The 21,508-nt window shown below is 36.1% G+C and overlaps 2 protein-coding genes across 3 annotated transcripts; one reads left to right on the plus strand and one right to left on the minus strand.

Moving 5' to 3' along the window:
• Positions 1 to 4,639: 4,639 nt before the first annotated feature.
• Positions 4,640 to 10,655, minus strand: LOC132838948 (uromodulin-like). Its single transcript, XM_060859633.1, has 9 exons — positions 10,471 to 10,655; positions 9,348 to 10,151; positions 8,869 to 8,955; positions 8,287 to 8,480; positions 7,208 to 7,359; positions 6,799 to 7,047; positions 5,793 to 5,952; positions 5,130 to 5,196; positions 4,640 to 5,011 (listed from the first exon to the last, which is right to left on the minus strand). Exons 1-9 carry the CDS (start codon positions 10,571 to 10,573, stop codon positions 4,992 to 4,994), a joined length of 1,836 nt encoding a protein of 611 aa, XP_060715616.1. The 5' UTR covers positions 10,574 to 10,655; the 3' UTR covers positions 4,640 to 4,991.
• Positions 10,656 to 15,169: 4,514 nt separating this feature from the next.
• ciao2b (cytosolic iron-sulfur assembly component 2B) lies at positions 15,170 to 20,781 on the plus strand. 2 transcript variants are annotated; one of them, XM_060859648.1, is made up of 5 exons: positions 15,170 to 15,302; positions 17,945 to 18,019; positions 18,131 to 18,256; positions 18,352 to 18,397; positions 20,449 to 20,781. In XM_060859648.1, exons 1-5 carry the CDS (start codon positions 15,171 to 15,173, stop codon positions 20,547 to 20,549), a joined length of 480 nt encoding a protein of 159 aa, XP_060715631.1. In that variant the 5' UTR covers position 15,170; the 3' UTR covers positions 20,550 to 20,781. The 2 variants fall into 2 exon arrangements, 1 of the variants encoding a protein (XP_060715631.1); XR_009647676.1 differs by lacking the exons at positions 15,170 to 15,302; positions 18,352 to 18,397; positions 20,449 to 20,781 and having other exon boundaries at positions 15,310 to 18,019; positions 18,131 to 18,205.
• Positions 20,782 to 21,508: the final 727 nt, after the last annotated feature.

Below are 21,508 nucleotides of genomic sequence, written 5' to 3' on the forward strand. Positions count from 1 at the left end.
TCTTTTTTCTTTAGGAACTGTAATGTAGAAATGTCCACGCACACAAATCACTAGTGAAAGCACTGTTGCTCAGGCAGCACCTTTCTAACATACTGCTGAACACAGAGTGCATCTAATTAAATATTAACTGTGTTTATTATTATCGTTCAAAATCACAAGGCTGCTATACAATAGGCAGTAGATTTAGAAAAAAAAAAACATATCAAAAACCAGCCACAGAAAAAAAGGGAAAAGTTCCAGTTAAACAAATGCTGTTAGCATAGTAATTTTAAAAACTTGAGATTTAAAGGCCAAAGTGTGATATTTCCTGGAGCTGAAATTCCTCAGTGTGGGAATGATAATGGTAAAAGACGTACCATCCATGGAAGGCTTCTATCTTCAAACCACATACAGAACAGATTCAGATGACTTTTTAGGAGTTTCTTAAAGTGAGCTTGTGGCTGGTGGGTTTTAATCCAAACCTCTATAAATCAAAAGCCTGTATGCCTACAAATCTTATCATGATGTTCTGTTGTTGTTTTTTCCCTTTTTTCCCAAAAACCTAAGAATAAAAAGAATTATGGATCAAATAATTAGACAAACTACACATGTAAATAATGTTCATGCTGTAAATTTGCTATTTGTTATTTCCTTTGCTCACTCTATTGTCAGGTAAGTGCAAGTTCAAATCCAAAAGATAACACATCCACCCATGAACAGAAGCCTTGCTGTCCCTTGGAGGGATGTCATGCTCTCTTTCCTCTGTCAGTCACAGTAACAATAGCTAATTGTGGGCATCTGTAATGTCAAGTATGTGAAAGAAGGCAGATGGCACTAAGTTCACCTTTACCCTCCCTGTTTGGTAGCTGTCATATCATAAGGGCTGGTAGGGGGGAACTGGAAGGACACAAGAATTATTGGACTGTATATGACTGTAGAAAGGATATTATTCATAATAACACGGTCCAGTGTTTATAACAGTTTAGAATCACACCTTCTAGTGTCACCCAAATGAGGATGAGGTTCCCTTTTGTGTCTGGTTTCTCTCAAGGTTTCTTCTTCTTCCATCTAAGGGAGTTTTTCCTCACCGCAGTCTCCTCAGTCACCTCAGGCTTGTTCGTTGGGAATAAATACAAACACATTTAAATTTCATTCATTCATTCACTCATTTTCTACCGCTTATCCGAACTACCTCGGGTCACGGGGAGCCTGTGCCTATCTCAGGCATCATTGGGCATCAAGGCAGGATACACCCTGGACGGAGTGCCAACCCATCGCAAGGCACACACACTCATTCACTCACGCAATCACACACTAGGGACAATTTTCCAGAGATGCCAATCAACCTACCATGCATGTCTTTGGACCGGGGGAGGAAACCGGAGTACCCGGAGGAAACCCCCGAGGCACGGGGAGAACATGCAAACTCCACACACACAAGGTGGAGGCAGGAATCGAACCCCGACCCTGGAGGTGTGAGGCGAACGTGCTAACCACTAAGCCACCGTGCCCCCCACTAATATTTATCTTTGTATAATATTAAACGTTTTGTATTATATTTCCTATGTTCTGTAAAGCTTCTTTGAGACAATGTCAATGGTTAAAAGTGCTATACAATTAAATTAAATTGTATTGAATTTAAAAAATGAGAAAAAAGACCCTGGATATAAAATTTTCTGTACGGTCCACAATGGGTATATTGATAGATGAGCTCATCCAGAAACTTACATGAAATGCAAAGAAGTTTGTATTGAACCTCAGTAAAAGATAGGTAGCCAATGACGTGTACAAATGACATGAAAGGCAATTTAGTGGACTCTTAAACAGGATCCTCTAAAGTTTACTTCCTAAAGGGAATCTACTTTGAGCTCTCCTTGATTAAGAAAGATTAAGGTTTCCCCAAAGGGACAAGCTAAAAAAAGTTTAGCGTACTAAACTTAACCATTTTTCCGAGATTGTGGTCTTTACCAGAGCAGTTTGTCTTTTTTAAAGTGCTCTGTTACCGGTGAGTTAAATTGCAAGTTGCAATGGAAATGCTGACAAGCCTTCACTTTCCCCCAGTCAACCTCACCCACTTAGTGAAAACTTTGTATGCCGTACGGTGTTTGTGTGCCTTATAAAGTAAAGAGACATTGTCAAGCAGCAATGTTCCTAATTTCTAGGTTGGAAATACAAAGGAAAGCCTGAAACAGATGATGATCTGTTTGATGTTCATCATTTATTACATGACAATGTTATGTTACACTATGCTGTTAATGTTTCTTTAAAAGTATAGCATTATTACAAGTGTAGATATACTTTTAAACTGTAAAAGAAAACCTTTAAGGTACGATGGTGTACTTTAAACAGATCTAACCAGCATTTTCGAGTGTGGTAAACTGTAGCAGTAATTTTTAACAGAAACTCATTTATTCCTGTAGAACCTATAGAAGCAGACGAATGGTGATGAAGATGATTGAACGCTGATGTAAGACAAGCTTTTCATTAATTGAGCAGGAAAAAGTGCAAAATAGTTGAAGTTCATGAATCAGTTCATGGTGTAGAAAGGAGGACATGACAGTCAGATGAGATTTTTCTCATGCTGGCAAATATAGACCATGATATGACAAGATTTTTGACTGTTTTTTGCGAAGTGCTCAAACACCCAACTTAAGCATAGAGTCAAGTGAGTCATGTCCCAAGCAATGTGTTTTATTGTCTTTGCACCTCTGTATTTTCTTATCATAGCATGTGTTAGTGTCCCATTCTATATCAGTGCCATTTTAAGCCCTTAAATGACCTGTAAAACAATGTGAAATTGACCCCAAGGAACATGTAAAAGCAAGTTTGAGTGTTTGTGCATCTGTCTAAAAAAGCCATCTCTTTCTTCCTCACTCCTTCTTTCTCTCTTTTTCTGTAATTACACAGTAGTGGTGTTGGCTTGAACCCGCACCCACAATTAGTGGTGTCATGAAATAAGTGCTCGATGTGCTCTTCAGCAATAAGCAAGCGGCCTGTTTCAGTGTGTGCTGAGAACAGTATCGCCCTCAGCACCCTCTCTGTTCGGTGCCATTGCAGTCTGTCTTTCTTTTTTAACCATTTCATAACTGCATATATGTGTTTTACGGCCTCTTACACCAGACCAGGTTTTACAAGTGTGTGTTTTTAGAACCAGTTGAGACACATCAGCTGTATAATTTAAGAATAATCTGGATTACTGAAATTACTCAGTAATGAGTGACATCAACCCACTAACTACATTTAAATGGGCCTTTTATATATGTCAATATTGCATTTAAGATTTAAAGAGAATTTTAATTAAAGGGAATCTATTAATCCTTAGGAGGACACAACATTACTAACACTACATTCAGGCTAAAGCAGTAACATTAATACGCGTAGCTTTTAAAGGAATTTTAAGTATTCATGTAAATGATCTATTTAACACTCAGTGTGCTGTTTTGTCTCCCTCTAGTGGTTCATTGGAGTAACGTAGAGTCTGTGTTTATTTTCTCATATCACATTACTTGATTAGTTCCCCTTTACATGATCACATAGATGTAATAAAATAAGATTTAGTTAAAGCATATAATTAACTTGCTTGTATATATATATACTGTCTAAATGTCTGTGATTTGGATTTTTTAAGTAATAAACTAGTTTTTAACCCAGTTCATAAAATAGTGTACCAATTGTTTGAAATGTAGTTATTAATAAATGTAGAGCTAATCATCAAAAACTGAAATTGAGACTTGGAGGTATTTAAAAACACTTTTTCTTAGTGTTTTCTGGACAGACGCTGGATCCAGTGCACTCGTGTCCAGGATAAAGCTTAAACTCCTTCATCTCCTAACAGCTTACTTAATGATGTAAATAATCACTAAACAATCTGGCCAGATACTTAAGCCTGTACCTGTATTCCATTTACTATTTTTCTCAGAGACGATAATGACATAATTTTGCTCATAATTTGGAAAAGATTTCTATGAAATTGACTCTGAATTTTAGCAGCACCTCTGTGTTGTGGCTCAGACTGCTTGGGAGTGGAAGTACTAACAAAATCAAGGTTCATTTGCTGAGCTTATCCACATTCACTGGTGGAAAGAAGTGTTTAAAAAGAGATTCCCTCTAACACCCTAAATACCCTGAAAGATTTTATATACAGCCTTACAACAGACAATTCAGAAAAAGTTCCACGTTGAACCTTCCTTCAGGAAGCCAAACATCTTTACCATCCAAAACACCTTAAAGAGCTAAGTGTCTAAGTGTAGTAGACATGTAGTCATAATATTGCATCTCATAATACTTAGTAACAATAATAATAATAAAAAACATCAGTATCTGAATGGACAATGGTGTTGGACTTTTATTTCTTTTTAAAAAGCAGAGCACATGAGCTAAGATTTTTTTTTATCTCTCTCGTTTGGACTTTTTTATAGAGCCACTTAACCACTACGTAAAGGCACATTGAGTGTGTTCTTTTTGAAGTTTTTAGTCCCTTCTGTCTGTAAAAACCACCCACATCGGGTACTGCATGGGTGTAAGAAATGAGAACTAGAGCCCTGTTTTTTTAATCAAGACATCACAGTTCACTACAAGGCTTTTCTTGTATATCTGACTGTTATATGTAATATTTTCCTGACCTGACTGTTGCTAAGAAACACAAAATACGCCTGACATATTTAATCCATTCATTTATTATATTAGACAATATTAAATGAGACATAAATATGAATTTTGAATCTTTTCTGTGAAGAGAATCACATCATTCTGTTTGTTATGTTTACTTACTTTACATTACATATTTGGATTTACATGAATATACATGAGTTTTTAGAAAAGTGAACATGAGGAATCAGTATGGTCATGTTTTAAACACATTATATACTGTAGGGTTGGCTAATTATTTTTTATTTGAATATTCAACATTGGCACACTCCTATTTCCATGCAGATTAATCCGTATTCCCTATTTAATAACACACTTTCAGATGCCCTTGATGACATGGATAGGATGGTCCAGTGTAGCTCAGCTTACTGTCCTCCTTTGCTCCCTAAAAGAAAATAGAAATATGTGACAAAATAAAACTATACACCAGCTTTGTAAGCAGGATAAAAGAGAAGGTCCTGAGTGAGGCAGGATTAAATGAAGTGTCATTTTGTCTGACTTACAGTTAATCGGCCCGATGGTGAGAGACTTGTGGTTGGAGATGGAGCGAGTGGCTCTTGTCTGACACCTCTGAAGAAAGCAAAGGCAGAACATCACAAAAGAAGAAAACAACTGTTTATTTCTGTTTTAAAATAAAACATTCATTTTCTTTTTTGCCAAGAAATAATTTAAACCTGTAGATGTTAATTTAACAAACCGCATGACAGAATCATCACACACGCCTCAAACTTTGTTGTGTTTTCAGAATTCTCTATCAGTTTCAGAGGGTGGAGGCTAATACAGTATCTGCTTCCTCTGTAACTAGGTGAAATCAGCCAGGGGACAGGGCAGTGTAACACATCTGGAGGAACGCTTGAGCTGAACTATTCTACATACAGGAGCTCACAGACAGGAGATAGAAAGTAATGACATCGCTTCTATCAATCCAGTATCACTTCCATGTGTCCCAGACACAGCTAGCTGTGGCATCAACAGGATTTAAACTCATGATCTCCAGACAATAGAGTGAGCACTTTTCTGTCATGTCACTCAGTAGCCCTGAGAGTGTATATGAAGTATTAATGGTCTTTCTTTTGGACCATTTGTCTCCAAAGTAAGAAACATACCTTACTTGCCCTGAATTCCGCTTAAACAAAATAATTAATTAATATACAGTATAAATTTACCACGGAGCAAGAGCTTGTCGTTCTGTCACACAGGCTGAAGCGGCACTGCAGGAACATTTCGTTATAGTTGCCCTCATACAGGAAAAGCAGAGCAGTGAAACGTGCACTCTGAGACACGCCATTGTCATTCACTATCACATCACGTGGGTCACTGGAACAACTAGGAGAAAGAGAAGATAGAGTAAATAAAACATGTAATGTGGCTGAAAAAACAGCACATTCTCTAGTAAACACTCAAGACCAATGATAAGGTTGATTAAAGAGGAGTGAGCTACTGTTCTGCATGTGGAAACAATTAGAAAGCTCAGAAGAAAACGGCCAGATTGGTTTGAGCCACCAGGAAGGATTCAGTAACTTAAATAATCACTCTTTACAACCACAGAGAGCAGAATGCACCAAATATCAAACCTTCAAGGGATAAACTACAAGAGCAAATCAGCACATTAGGTTCCACTTCTGTCAGCCAAAACAGACAAGATCTCACACTATCATGAGCACAGACCAAATTATACAGATAAAGATTAAAAACAAATCCCCTGCTCTTTATCCAGTCTTAAACTCTTCAGTTTGGGTGAGTCTGTGCTCATGATAGCATCGTATTATTGGTTTTGCCTGACAGTGGAACCTTCTGCTTTTGTAGCTCATCCACCATAAGGTTTGAGGTGTGTTCTGAGATGTTTTCTGCTCACCGTGGATGTAAAAAGTGTTTTATTTGAGTTACTACCGACTTTCTGTCCATTTAAACCATTCTGGTCATTCTGGTCGTCAACAAGGCCCTTTCTACCCACAGAGCCATCACTCACTCACTCTGTGTATCTCTACAGACTATTCTGTGTGAATATCTTAGGAGATCAGAAGTTTATAAATACTCAAACTCTTCTATCAGGTACCAACATCCATGCTATGATAACAGAGATGACATAGATCACATTTTCTTTCTTCTGATGTTTGATGCTTAAAAATAAACTGAAGCTCTTGACATGTTTTTGGGTGGCAGAAAACATACCGATTTTGAATAAGATAATATCTCTCAGTGCTATTGGCGTCCGGAGTTTCTGTGATATAGCACTCCTCCATAACCACATTAAAGCGAGCAGACTCCACCTCCTGGACGTTCATACCCACATAGAGCGGCGTACCGACGGGTAGTGTTACAGGCCCGGGAGGGTACGGAGATGTGAAGTTGTCATTGTGGAACAGGAACATGGAAGCACGGGCACCAGGGCCAACACCAACCAGACCTAACTCCTGCATCCTGTCATGGCAGAACATAAACCATTCCTTTAGCTTAAAAAGTAAATAATAAGTTAAATAACAGATTTCAATTAATTTCTTTGCAGCAAACAGTGTAGGTTTATTTAACTGTTAAGTTACCAGAGAAACAAAGAGTGTATGGCGGTGTGACGTGTACGTACGGCAGAAAGGGATCCAGTTCCAGATCCATACTTGTGAGAGAGTCCAGGGGGTAAACGCAGGAGAACGGGAATGCCGTAGGCAGTGCAAATGTTGAGATATTTACAGGGTAGAGGTATAAAATATTGGAGTAGATTGCATGTGTATCGTTTGTCTGTGGCAAAGAAAAACACAACATAGTATTGTTAGTAAAATTTGTAGATAGTTATGGGAGTGTAGAATTTCTCAGGCCTTATGCGGTACGTATGTGAATATTACAAATAATACATGGTGCATAGTGGGACATAAGGACATATGAATCATTATTAAGTATGAACAGATGTATTTTATACAGATACAAACAGAAACACTACTGGAGTTTTGTTTTTTTTTAGTTGAAAATAGAGGTTTGCTTTAGGAATGGGATCCCATGAGACATAAGCAAAAAGTCATGTGAGTGAGATATTTTTGTGTTAATGCAGACACAAGCGAGCAGTTAGGGACAAAACTCACTGAGCAAAAATCACATGAACATGTAAAGCTATATGATGCACTTATATTGTTTATTTATTCAAAACTATCTAAATTCCAAATTCATAAGAAAATATCCCTGAGAGTTAAAACTAAAATTACTACATGAACAGGACTTTAAAATGGCACAGTGTTCATATTTAATTCAAAATAAAGAAAGAAATAAAGAAAGAAAACATTCTGGTTTAAAGTGGCATTGTGATACAGTGAATTTAAAAAGTACTGTTTTACTGTTTTAAAAAGTACTGTTTACTGTTTTTGTACTGTTTTTGTTGAATTACTGCATTTATTATTACACATTTGTTATTTATCCTTACATTCTATATTCGGACACATACACAAACGGTATGTAGTGAAGCATATATCCTATACTTAGCATGAATTGCTCTCATATACTTTGTATTTCACAAAATACATAACTATGTACCTTAAAACTCAAAATGGAAATTATCTTCCAGAAATTACTTCTAATTACCACCTACTTAACTACTAAACACTTAACAAACCATTATTAGCTCTATTTTGAGTAGAGCTTAAGTGTACTGTGACACACTGATATACATGTTCTTACCCTCAGCACATTTCCACACACTCCTGCCTGGCTTTGCACCTCGTACCACACCGTGCCGCTGACCTCAAGCCCAGCCGTGCAGCTTGGGTCTGCCATATGCCCTGATAAAGGATTGAGGGATCTGGAGATGCTGAAGTTTTCTGGAACCCCCAGCATCATTGTTGTCCTGTTACACACCAGCTCAGGTGATACACCTGAGAGAGATTTGTACTTGAACTTTTACTTTACATTTGCTAAGAGTCCAGCAATGCATTAACATTACTTACACCCTGAGCTTCCCTTCACTGAACCATGTTATGCTTATAAAGGTATTACAAGTAAAGCCTGAAAGAATCACATACAATCAAAATTACCTTCACCCCAGATGATGAGCTGGAAGTCTAGAGAAATGTGCTTGGGTTTAATCATCATTTTTCTATCTTGTTTTTGTTATTCAAAATTTTCTTTCATCATATTCATTTTCTTTCATCATATTCACCAGGATTTAAGAGTACAAGAGTCTCTGGATTTCTAATTTAATAATTGCTTGTTAGTTTGTTCATGCAACAGTAATTGGGCTTCACACAGATGATAAGGTGTCACCTTGAGCCTTGCAGGTCCAAGTAATCTTGTCTGCACTGATACAAGATTCTCCATTCTTACAGGTATCACACACTGCTGAATTGGCATCTAATAAGAGATTAAAATAGATTTGGTGAGTGATAAATATAATCCTGTATTTAAACAACCGTTTAATCTCTTTACTCATCATTTAAAAATATTTACTAAATGTAGTTAATTGGACATAAAAATTAAACTTAAACTAAATGAATTTATAGAAAACAATCATATATAAAAATGTAATTAATATTACAGTGCTGATGTTCAGGGTCATTTCAGGGTCTCCTTTTCTTAAGAACACCCCAAAAGATGGAGGTCCAGTTGCATTGTTACTGTCATTGCTAATAATTGAAGTCATAATAAGATTCACTGTCCATTAAAATGTTTACAATTATATATTCTGTAAGAAATCAAAAGTTGTGATTTGTATCAAAGGAAGTAGTGAACAGAAATTAGCTCACCTGCTGCATATGCCAAGAAGCACAGAGGTGGTGAGACAAACTTGTAGACGTAGTAGTTCCCAGGGCAGGCTTTGACCCCGATGGAGAACTCAAAGCCACAACAGCCTGTTACCCAGCTTGCACACACAGTGGCCTGCACAACGCCTTCTGACGGTGATGGAGGGGGTGTCTTGAGCCAGATTGGGGCATTTGTGCCACATGTATTGGGTTGGATGCACCTCTCAGGCATCTGGACACTGGCATTACCCAGGTACATCCTGTACCAGCCTTGCCAGTTGATGCCTGTATCGCAATGTAATGTACTTGACTTTGAGGCAGTTGAGCGCCATGAGTCGCTCAGAATGGTGTAGTGGTGGCAGGGATCGGCACAGCGGAGCACTCCATTTACAGTGATGCAGTCCTGGCCTGAGCTGCACACTTCACCCCCACAGCTCAGCTGGTTAGATGCTGGCTCAACATTTAGCATGGTATCTTTAGCATAAGCATCCAGGGACACACAGGAAAAAGACCCAGGTGTATTTTTACACAGTAGTGGAGAAGTGCAGGGATTCTTCTCACCAGAACACTCATCAATGTCAACACAGCTATGTTCAGACCAGCGGTACCCCTCAGGGCAGCAGGATGCCCCGGGTTTGCTACATGCTGAGATGTTATAGCAGGTGATGCCATTGCCGGAGAAACCCTCAGTGCAGGAGCAGGTGAATGTGGGTTGGAAGGAATCAGCTCGAGGGGGAGATTCTTTCAGCTCTGGTGCACAGGAAGCATGCTTATGGCACACATCACAGGAAGTGACTACCACCAAACCTGAACAGTACAGACATATTAGCACAGAGATCCAATACAGAATGGTGATCAGCAGTCTAAATGAAACGAGATATCGGGTCATTTTATTCACATTGATAAACCTTTTCAACATTCAGAGTAATCTTACGGTTAACGAATGGTCATTTTGTCAAAGGTAAAATCTCAAGAGGTTTGAATAAAAACATATGTTTGGTTAATGTTAAAAAACAATGACAGATAAAAGAGAGAAGAAGCAGGAACTAAAAAGAAAGGAGTAAAATAATGCAGTAAAAGGACACAGCAAACAATGCAGTCTGAGAGTTCATTTGTAAAAACTAACCTGAAACATTAGATGTAAAATTTGTTATGAAGAACAGCAGGAGTACGCTCCCGATGTTTGCCATTCTGTGAGCTTCTGTCTTTTTGGACGAACAGCCCCGCATCAGATAACGTATTAAACAGTTCTGTAACAATCAGGTTTTTGTTTTTTTTAATGAACTGTGATTTCTGATGACTGAAAAAAAAGCATTTATGTCAGAAAGTGTTTTAAAAGACACTGTCATTGTTGTACAAAAGCTTTTTAGAAAATATTTATCAATATTTAATATAAAAAATAAAAAATAAATATATATATATTTTAGGCATATTTTAAACATTTCTTAAAACTTTTTTTTATTTAAATACTTTACTACTTCTCTGTTCCTTCAAAATTTGTTATTAAAATATTTGTCTTTTCAGACTTTAAGATGGAGGTTCATGTAAAAAAAATACTGAGATTAAATCGGAATCTGGATGATGTATAAAATCCTAAAAGAAAGATTTGCATTAAAAAAAGATTTGTATCAAGCAGAAATAATGAGAGCAACGTAGAATTTAGTCATAATGTTTTTGTAAAAAAAGGTCTACCAAAAGTAGACCTGGTACCAGGTTTTTCCATTTGAAAAATAAAAGGTTTGATATCTAAAGCATAAGTTTTGATATTGAAAATATTTATTTTGTTTTAGAATCAGTCATGCCCTAACTATTACCACCAAGTCTTTTTAATTATCAATAATAATATCAAGTGTTTAAATTTGTTTTCTTTCAATAAATAACTTATTTTCCCATTAAAAGGATATGAGACTTACCCTCCAGTGAAGTATCCCGTCACCGCTATGATTTCTGTATTTATGGGATCAGAGAAACAGGGTGGAGGCCCTATAACAATAGTAGTTAATCAATCTGTGATATAAAACGTCTCCAGTAAGAGTAGAAACACTGTGCACTTGGCTCATATCAGTGTTCCTGATGTCAATATGCCAATTTGTCATAAGAGACTTAAAGCCTTTCCTCCACTTATAGCAATCTTTCCACTTTCATCAATGTGGGTGGCACACTTACACCTAAACACTGAGATATCAGGCAAATCTACAGATAGGATCAGATGAACGGTTGTGCCACACCTTTCACCTGTCTGTGGTTCTCGGTTGACTTTCTTCAGTGACAAACAATGACAGAGTGGAATGAGCATGTCTGATTCAGTTTTGAGTAATGTATGAATATTTTTAATAGCTGTTGTACTGTAACAATGCTAATAATGACTCATGTTACTTCCTTGCATTATGACAATCCCAGTTATTTTTCAAGAATGAATAAAGAGGCATGAAAATGCATGAAAAAATGGATGATTTCAGACATGTAAGCAAATATACTAAACCTAACAACAATTATATTTTAATAATTATATACTAAACCTAAAAATTAATTGATTAATGTTTTTAAACACTTTTACTACAGATAAATACATATTAAAGTCTTGTGTCTTGTATTCACTTGTATTTCCTAGACTATTAGGTAATAAAGATACAAATAGCATCTTAAAAATATTAAGATTTCTCTCTCTGGAAATGGATAAGAGGATTTTCTTGTCAAAAGTACAAAGGCAGAACCATAAATGACCCAAATGGTCCCAAAGAAAACAATGATCATAGCAGATTCAATCATACATCAGCAACTGCTCAGCTAGTAAACAGTTTCATGCAGAACCTTTACTATGGAACTAGAATGTTTATCTATCCAAAGCCATAAAGGAACTCTCTGTTTTAAGAAAGTATTTACATATGATTTCCTGTTGTTTTTTTTAATCTAATATAAAGGAAAAGCTGTAAATGTTTTTATTATTGTAAATCAGTTTTTGTACATTATTAGGTGCATTTAAAAAAAATGATTATAAAAAAAAGTGAAAATGTGTACAAGTCTTTTTAAAAACACTCACTACAATTGTGGGTGGATCATTAAATTAGTGACTCATTTCAGCCACTTTCCCCAACTATTTGTGATAAGATTACTGCATAACACCCTGCACAATGTAAAGGTGTGAGCTATTATTGGCGGGTCATTGTGTGCAATAAAACAATTTATCCAACACAATTTGGACAAGTCACCATGAAGTGTAATTTCATGTTAATAATTAAGCTTTTTTTGCAGTGTTTCTGACAGCAATACAACACTTAATAATCTATATCCTGGTTAATTACAGCAAATGACCTGACCCAGAATGATTAATTACTGTCCTGGTTGCATAATTCATGGACACTTGTTCACCCTGAGAAAGATTAATTGTCATTTATATACAAATTATGGCTGTTTAGGCTTAGCCAAGATGATTAGTCATTTGTGGCTGACAGAAAGTGAGGCTTTAAACTTTATCAAATGTCTTTTTTGTTCTTCTATGGTGACAGAACAGCTGGTTCTGAATAAAAGGAAGATTGACTTGATTTTATTTTTACAACGCTTTTAACAATGGACATTGTCACAAATCAGCTACAGAAATCTATAAATTCAGGATATTAATTTTGAATTTGTTAATGTATCAGTAATGAGCAAGTCAGAGGCTTGTCAGTCACATGCTCCTATATTTGTGATCACTTGAAAATGGGAGGGGTTCAAACAAAACATGCCATGTTCTACACATCAAGATGTAAATAGCAAATGAAATAGCAAATGAAAGCTGAAATGCAAAAACAAACTAAAATAGGCTATAGGAAAAAAAAATCTGCCTTCACATTACATACTTTTGAAGGGGATTGTATATTGAATTGTTTATTCATTTGTTAAATTAACAAAAAATAAAGATGGAATTAGTGTTTAGGGTGCAAATTTTTTTTTTATTTTTTACAAAGTTTTTGTTGTTAAATGCTTATATAAAGTGCTCTTTCAATATTTATATTTGATGTAATATATTTTTAGATTTATTTGATAAAAGGAGAATTGGTTGGCTACTGATTACAGGATTACTTGATTTTTTTAATGAAATGATCATGTTTTTAATTCATTTACATCTTTACATACAAAATTAACAATGTTACATTTATTGACTTGGAGTAAATTTATATAATTTATTTGAAATTTACACTGCAATTATTGATCCATTTAAATCTTTAGGGTGAATTTTGTTCAATGAATTGTCAGCATATATTAGATGAACTGGGTACATTTTTGTGTTTTTCTTTAAATAAATAAATAAATAAATAAATAAATAAAATCTATATATATATATATATATATATATATATATATATATATATATATATATATATATATATATATATATAGGTCCATTATCTCGTATATAGGTCTATATATAGGTCTATTAGCATTAACTAATGTTTATTTAATGTTTATTTATTTATTTATTAATCCCATGAGATATATTCTTTAAATTCTTTAAAGTACAGATACACAGCAACTAAAAAAATAAATAAATAACAACAATGCCTGAGGACAAAAACAAAATTACAACAAACAAAAGGAAAAGAGTGCTACCCTATACATCATATCTGCTTACAATATTATAAGCTCGAATTGCCTTTTGGCTTCGACAATTACACAAAACAGCAAAATAAAGCTTGAAATCATTTTTAAAGCAAAGAAAATTTGGTTTGGAATTTGAAATGTGAAATTTTCCCATTAATATTAACAATTGTATGAAATATGCCTTCTCTTTTTCAATCCCATGATCATTAAAGTTTATCATTATATCGAGTCCACTCAACTGCAATTCAATGTTCAATTTGTTCTTAATTAAATTCTCCACCTCAATTCAAAATATTTTTGTATGTATGCAATGGAAAAACAAATGAAAAATAGTTTTCTTTTCACCTTTACAGAAATTACAGGAGTAATCAATATCTAATTCCAGCACATGTTTTACCGGGTATATTCTATGCATTATTTTAAAAGAGACTTCATTTACAGTACTTTATTATTAACATAGAATTTATCCACTGTTCGCCAAGCTTTATACCAATTCACATCCCCAAACACAGAAGACCAGAAAAAATGAGCTGGAGGATAAACAATATTATTAAGTATATTTCTAATATAGTTATTTGAGACTCTATTTTGTACAATATTTGTATTACCAATAAATATCTTACCCTTGATCTGTAAAAGATCTGTAAAATATCTGTAAAATTTAGATCTTCCTCCTGTAATGCATTCCTCAGAAGGATCAATACTTTTTTGGGGAATTGCATCCATTACAACAGCAAGTTCTTTAGGTCTAACTGGTATTATTATATAATTTATTCAAAAATTCTCTATATGTCAATAAATTTCCATCATTATGCTGACTAGCTGACTAACTAATATAATATTGTTTTCAACCCAGTGAAAAAAGGAGAGGAGTTCCAAATATTATCTTTATCTTTTAAATATTGAATAAGCCAATTATTTTTTAAAATACATCGTTTAAAGCATCATAACTCAACACTTCTAAACTGTTTATTTAATGTTTAACCAAGTTATTCACATCAGTGCTACGCATGTCCGCCATGCGCTTGAGACTCTTATTGTGGAAAAAACATTTCCGGTATCCGGAAGTAATTTTGTTTACTTCTTGAACTTTAGCTAACATTGTGGCTCGTAGTTAAGCTAGTTTGGTAATTTGTTTATTTTTTAATGTATTTTAAACCAGTAATTTGTACCAAACACAGGTTTCTGTATCTATCTTGATTTAGCACATAGTGACTGTAGAGCTTTAGAGTGAGGAAGAGGAGGATGTCTGCAGGAAACAGACTAGAAAACGAGAACCCTTTAATTTATCAGAGGTCCAGAGAAAGACTCCTGACTGCGAGGGAAGAAGATGAAGATGTGACTGATCCCATTGATGACCGAGAAATCTTTGATATCCTTTTGCTATATTCCAAAATCTGCTCTGTTCTGTGTTTAACTACGGTTTAATACTCAAAACACAAATAGTGTGTGTATGTGCACTGCTGGGGGTTCCATACAACTGCCTCTAATATTTTTGTGGATGGACAATGCATTATTTGTGTAACAGTTTATTGTTATTAGGGGTCAAGCCCCGAAGGGGCGTAGACACCTATTGTTATCGTTAGTCTTCTTCTTCTTCTTCTTCTTATTATTATTATTATTATTATTATTATTATTCCGTCCGTCATTGAAGTCAATGGCAGCCCATAGAACCGTACGTAGGAAAGTTATGAAATTTGGCACAGAAGTTACTGTAGCAACTTTGGTGTGTCTAGCTCAAACCGTCTAGCGCCACCAACAGTCCAAAAACCCAATTTAGAGGCCTAGAGGCAAAATTCTTGCAACATCAGAAGCAGAATAAGAATCACAAAGGTCTTTATTGCCAAGTATGTTTAGGCAAAATTCTTGCAAAATCAGAATCAGATCCAGAATCAGAAAGGTCTTTATGAGGGACACACACACACTTACACACACATTTACACTCACATACTCACACACACACACTCTCACACACACACAGACACACACACACACTCACACACACACACTCACACACACACTCACACAGTCACACTCACACACACACACACAGACACTCACACACACACTCACACACACACACCCTCTCACACACACACAGACACTCACACAGACGAGGAACACACACACTTACACACATTTACACACACACACTCGCACACTCACATACTCACACACACTCACATACACACATTTACACACACACACTCTCACACACACACTCTCACACACATTTACACACACACACACTCTCTCACACACTCACACACTCACACTCACACACACACACTTACTCACAATCGAAAACACACACTCACACACACTCACAGACACACAGACATGCACACAAACACACACACACAGACACACACACACACTCACACGCGCTCACACGCGCGCACACACACACACACGGGGTCAAGCCGATCAGATGCGCTCAGAACATGTCGCTGATGAAACATACCAAGTTTCCACACTTGCACACTCACATACTCACTTGCACACTCACATACTCACACACATACTCACACACACACATTTACACACACATGCACACTCACACTCACACAGACACACTCACACACACACTTTATTGCCAATTATGTTTTCACATACGAGAAACACACACACACACATTTACACACACACACACTCATTCACACTCGCACACTTACTCACACTCGCACACTCACATACTCATTCGCACACTCACATACACACACTCACAGTTACACACTCACTCACACTCACTCACACTTACACACACTCACACTCGCACACTTACTCACACTCACACTTACACACACACTCACACTTACACACACACTCACACTTACACACACACTCCCACACACACTCACACTTACACACACACTCACTTACACACACACATTTTGAATTTTCACGTTAAGTTCAGTATTTTACCAATAAAATGCCATATCGCTACGAAACTTGGTATGGTTCATCAGCAACATGTTCTGAGCGGATCTGATCGGCTTGACCCCGGTATCGCTGCTTGCAGCTATATTTATTATTATTTTTACTCTAAACATGTTTTATCAACACTAGCTAGTCTGTTAGCAAAGGTTTGTATCCCAAGTGATTCTCAAAATATGTGCAATCCAATGTATCACTCCATAAAGGCAAAGTGTTAACTATAGTTCAAAACTGGTAAACTTTAGCAAAACATATAGTTCCAGGTGTAGTTTCTCTTAAAAAAAAAAGGAAAAGAAAATCTGAATTAAGTAAAAATATGAGTGCTGAACCATAAAATTAAATAAATAAGCAAACGTGGGACAGTGATGTGGAAATAAATAAATGTTTTGTGTATTTATATGTCGTTAAATAATTATCAGAGTGACTGAAGTGTAGATTTTAATTCAAGGAGTTCAACAAAAAATATTGCATTAACTGTTTAGGAATTATAGTAATTTTTACTTAGCCAAACCAACACACACACATACACACACTTTCACAGGCTCAACCAGCATATGTAATTATAAATTCAAGGTTTATTTTATTTAGACTGCCTGAAGTCTGGAACCCATGGACATCAACAACTGCAAAATTTCCTCACTTGAGATGGTTTGCCAGACTTTACTGCAGTCATCTTAAGTTGCTGCCGGTTTGTGGGCCTTTCTGCCTTCGTTAAGTGAAAAGCATGTCGATCGGCTTAAGGTTACGTGACTGACTCTACTGAAGAACGTTACATTTGTTTGCCTTAAGAAGCTTCTTGGATCGCATTTTGCAGCATGTTTCAGGTCCTTATCCATCCATTACCATCAAAATTATGACAAGTGTGTCTCTGTCCAAATACTTACGGACCCAACAATACTTCGTATTAATCTTTATTGGTGCTAAATCTTGTTTTGTCCAGGATTTAAATGAATGTCATGAATACAGAGTGTGAATAATATGTACATTGATATTTCCATCTTAAGCATATGATGACAGATCTTATAAGTCTTATACTTGTAATTCATTATCAGGTCACCACCTTAACTTAATGCTTACATCACATTAGGTCCATCAACGATCCTGAGCACCCGCTGTCTCTTGAGGAGTTAAATGTGGTGGAACAAGTGCGTGTAAAAGTGAGTTTATTTGGATCATTATCTTATTACGTTTCTGCTGACATGCAAAAATAAAGGAGTCAAGCGATCAGAAAACTCTGTCCTGTTTTTAAAACTGATTTTTAATTTCAGGTGAATGATGAGGAGAGCAAAGTCTCTGTGGAGTTCACACCAACCATCCCTCACTGTAGCATGGCTACTCTTATAGGATTGTCTATCAAAGTCAAGCTACTGCGTTCACTGCCTGACAGGTTTAAGGTATATCCTTAATATGGTTGCGCTAATTTTTTAAGATCTAATATTTTGTTATTGATATTTTTAGTGGTATTTATGCGTTGTATCTGTGCCTATAGATTGATGTGCACATCACGCCAGGAACACATGCTTCAGAAGAAGCAGGTAAGACAGCACTGCTTCAGTGTAATACAGTGCAGACTTTATGTGCTCTGTGTTTGTATCCAAGTGCTGGTAATGAGTTAAATACTATAAACACAATATAGTGTAATCATGCAAAATTCAGAAGCAAAGGATAATATCCCTGTTTATATTCCCAATAATTAATATTGATGAAAAGAGATTACAGAAATCCAAAACACTATACATTTGCTGATAATGAAATATTAATTTTCCTTTGTATGAGTAATTCACATATTCCCAAAAAAATTTTTTTACTTTAAAATTATAATCTTATCTGTTTTGAAAAGATGTCCACCTATTTTATAGAATTTTATTAATAGCAAATTTATTATGTATATATTTAGCATTCTATACAGTTGTATGCAACGGTTTAGGCACCCCTGACAATTTCCATGCTTTTCATTTATAAATATTTGGTTGTTTGCTGATCCAATTTCATTTTGATTTATCAAATAACTGAAGGACAAAGTGATATTTCAGTTGTGAAATGAGGTTTATTAGATTAACAGAAAAAGCGCAATATGCATCAAAACTAAATTAGACCGGTACATAAATTTGGGCACCCAAACAGAAAAATCACATCAATATTTAGTAGAGCCTCCTTTAGCATAAATAACAGCCTCTAGACACTTCCTATAGCCTGTAATGAGTGTCTGGATTCTGGATGAATGTATTTTGGACCATTCCTCCTTTCAAAACATCTCCAGTTCAGTTAGGTTTGATGGTTGCCGAGCGGACAGCGCGCTTCAAATCACCCCACAGATGTTCAATGATATTCAGGTCTGGGGACTGGGATGGTTATTCCAGAACATTGTACTTGTTCCTCTGCATAAATGCCTGAGTAGATTTTGAGCAGTGTTTTGGGTCGTTGTCTTGTTGAAATATCCAGCCCCGGCGTAACTTCAACTTTGTGACTGATTCCTCAACATTATTCTCAAGAATCTGCTGATATTGAGTGGAATCCATGCCAACCTCAACTTTAACCAGATTCCCAGTACCGGCACTGGCCACACAGCCCCACAGCATGATGGAACCTCCACCAAATCTTACTGTGGGTAGCAAGTGTTTTTCTTGGAATGCTCTGTTCTTTTGCCACCAAACACCCCTTGTTATGACAAAATAACACAATCTTTGTTTCATCACTCCACAGCACCTTATTCCAAAATGAAGCTGGCTTGTCCAAATGTGCGTTTGCATACCTCAAGCAATGCCGTTTATGGCGTGTGTGCAGAAAAGGCTTCTTTCTTTGGCTTCTGAATTGTTGAACGATGCACAGTGACACCATCTGCAGCAAGTTGATGTTGTAGGTCTTTGGAGGTGGTCTGTGGGCTGTTTTTGACCGTTCTCACCATCCTTCGCCTCTCCAGTATTTTTGTGTCCTGCCACTTCTGGCCTTAATAAGAACTGCCTGTGGTCTTCCATTTCCTCACTATGTCCCTCACAGTGGACACTGACAGCTTATATCTCTGCGATAACGTTTTGTAGACGTCCCCTAAACCATAATGTTGAACAATCTTTGTTTTCAGGTCATTTGAGAGTTGTTTTGAGGCCTCCATGTTGCCACTCTTCAGAAGAGAGACAACAACTTTCAATTGGCCACCTTAAATACCTTTTCTCATGATTTATTGCGCCTGTCTATGAAGTTCAAGGCTTAATGTGCTCACCAAACCAATTGTGTGTTCCAATTAATCAGTGCTAAGTAGTTACAGGTATTCAAATCAACAAAATGGCAAGGGTGCCCAAATTTATGCACCTGTCTAATGTCATTTTGATGCATATTGCACATTTTCTGTTAATCCAATAAACCTCATTTCACTACTGAAATATTACTGTGTCCTTCAGTTATTTGATAGATCAAAATGAAATTGCTGATCCAAACACTCAAATATTTATAAATGAAAATCATGGAAATTGTCAGGGGTTCCTAAACTTTTGCATATGACTGTTTATAGTCTGCTACTTCTTATCAAACTAAATAATTTCTTATTTTAGTCAGTAAGCGTATTTGGCTTTTTCTTTCCATTTCCTCTCAGTTAATAAGCAGTTAGCAGATAAGGAGAGAGTGGCTGCAGCTTTGGAGAACGCTCATCTGCTGGAAGTCGTCAACCAGTGCCTTTCCCCAAGACCTGCGTGACCCAATCAGTGTTTATTTATTATTCTGTGGATAAAACTTCATACAATTATTTCATCCTACACTCGTGCTAGACGGAACAAGCTTGGTAACATTCTTTGTGATCCACTTATATCAGTTATGAGCTTTTACTGAGTACAGTTGAAATATAATGTAAAGGAAAAGAAAACAAAAAAATGCTTGAGTAAATGTCATGTTTTAAATATTTGTAATTAAACAAGTGCAAACAACTTAACTGTTCTTTAATAATACATCATTTTCAGACCCTGAAAAAACAACAACAAATGGGACATTTTATGGAAAATCTTATTTCAGTTATTGCTATTGCTTATGCACCTAGAAGAAGAGCTGTCATAACACAGGCTGAACTGGTCAAGCTGGACCATTTTGCCTGCAGGTAGATGGGAACAGTTTTTGACTTACTCTTACTAATGCAGTATCTTAAAAACATATGGTAAGAAAACACACCAGTGTGACAATTGGAAAATCTCAAAAATGTTCTGATCTGGAGAATAATCTGCAAGCTGGAAAACATGAGTCTTTATCAGCAGGTAGCTGGTCAATTAAACTGGAATCCTCAGCAGTGTTGATAGATTTACACACACTATATATACACAAACCTGATTCCAAAAAAGTTGGGACACTGTACAAATTGTGAATAAAAACAGAATGCAATGATGTGGAAGTTTCAAATTTCAATATTTTATTCAGAACAACATAGATGACACATCAAATGTTTAAACTGAGAAAATGTCATTTTAAGGGAAAAATAAGTTGATTTTAAATTTCATGGCATCAACACATCTCAAAAAAGTTTGGACAAGGCCATGTTTACCACTGTGTGGCATCCTCTCTTCTTTTTATGACAGTCTGCAAACATCTGGGGACTGAGGAGACAAGTTGCTCAAGTTTAGGAATAGGAATGTTGTCCCATTCTTGTCTAATACAGACTTCTAGTTGCT

The sequence above is a fragment of the Tachysurus vachellii genome, chromosome 23 (assembly GCF_030014155.1).
Source record: "Tachysurus vachellii isolate PV-2020 chromosome 23, HZAU_Pvac_v1, whole genome shotgun sequence".
NCBI classification, from domain to species: domain Eukaryota; kingdom Metazoa; phylum Chordata; class Actinopteri; order Siluriformes; family Bagridae; genus Tachysurus; species Tachysurus vachellii.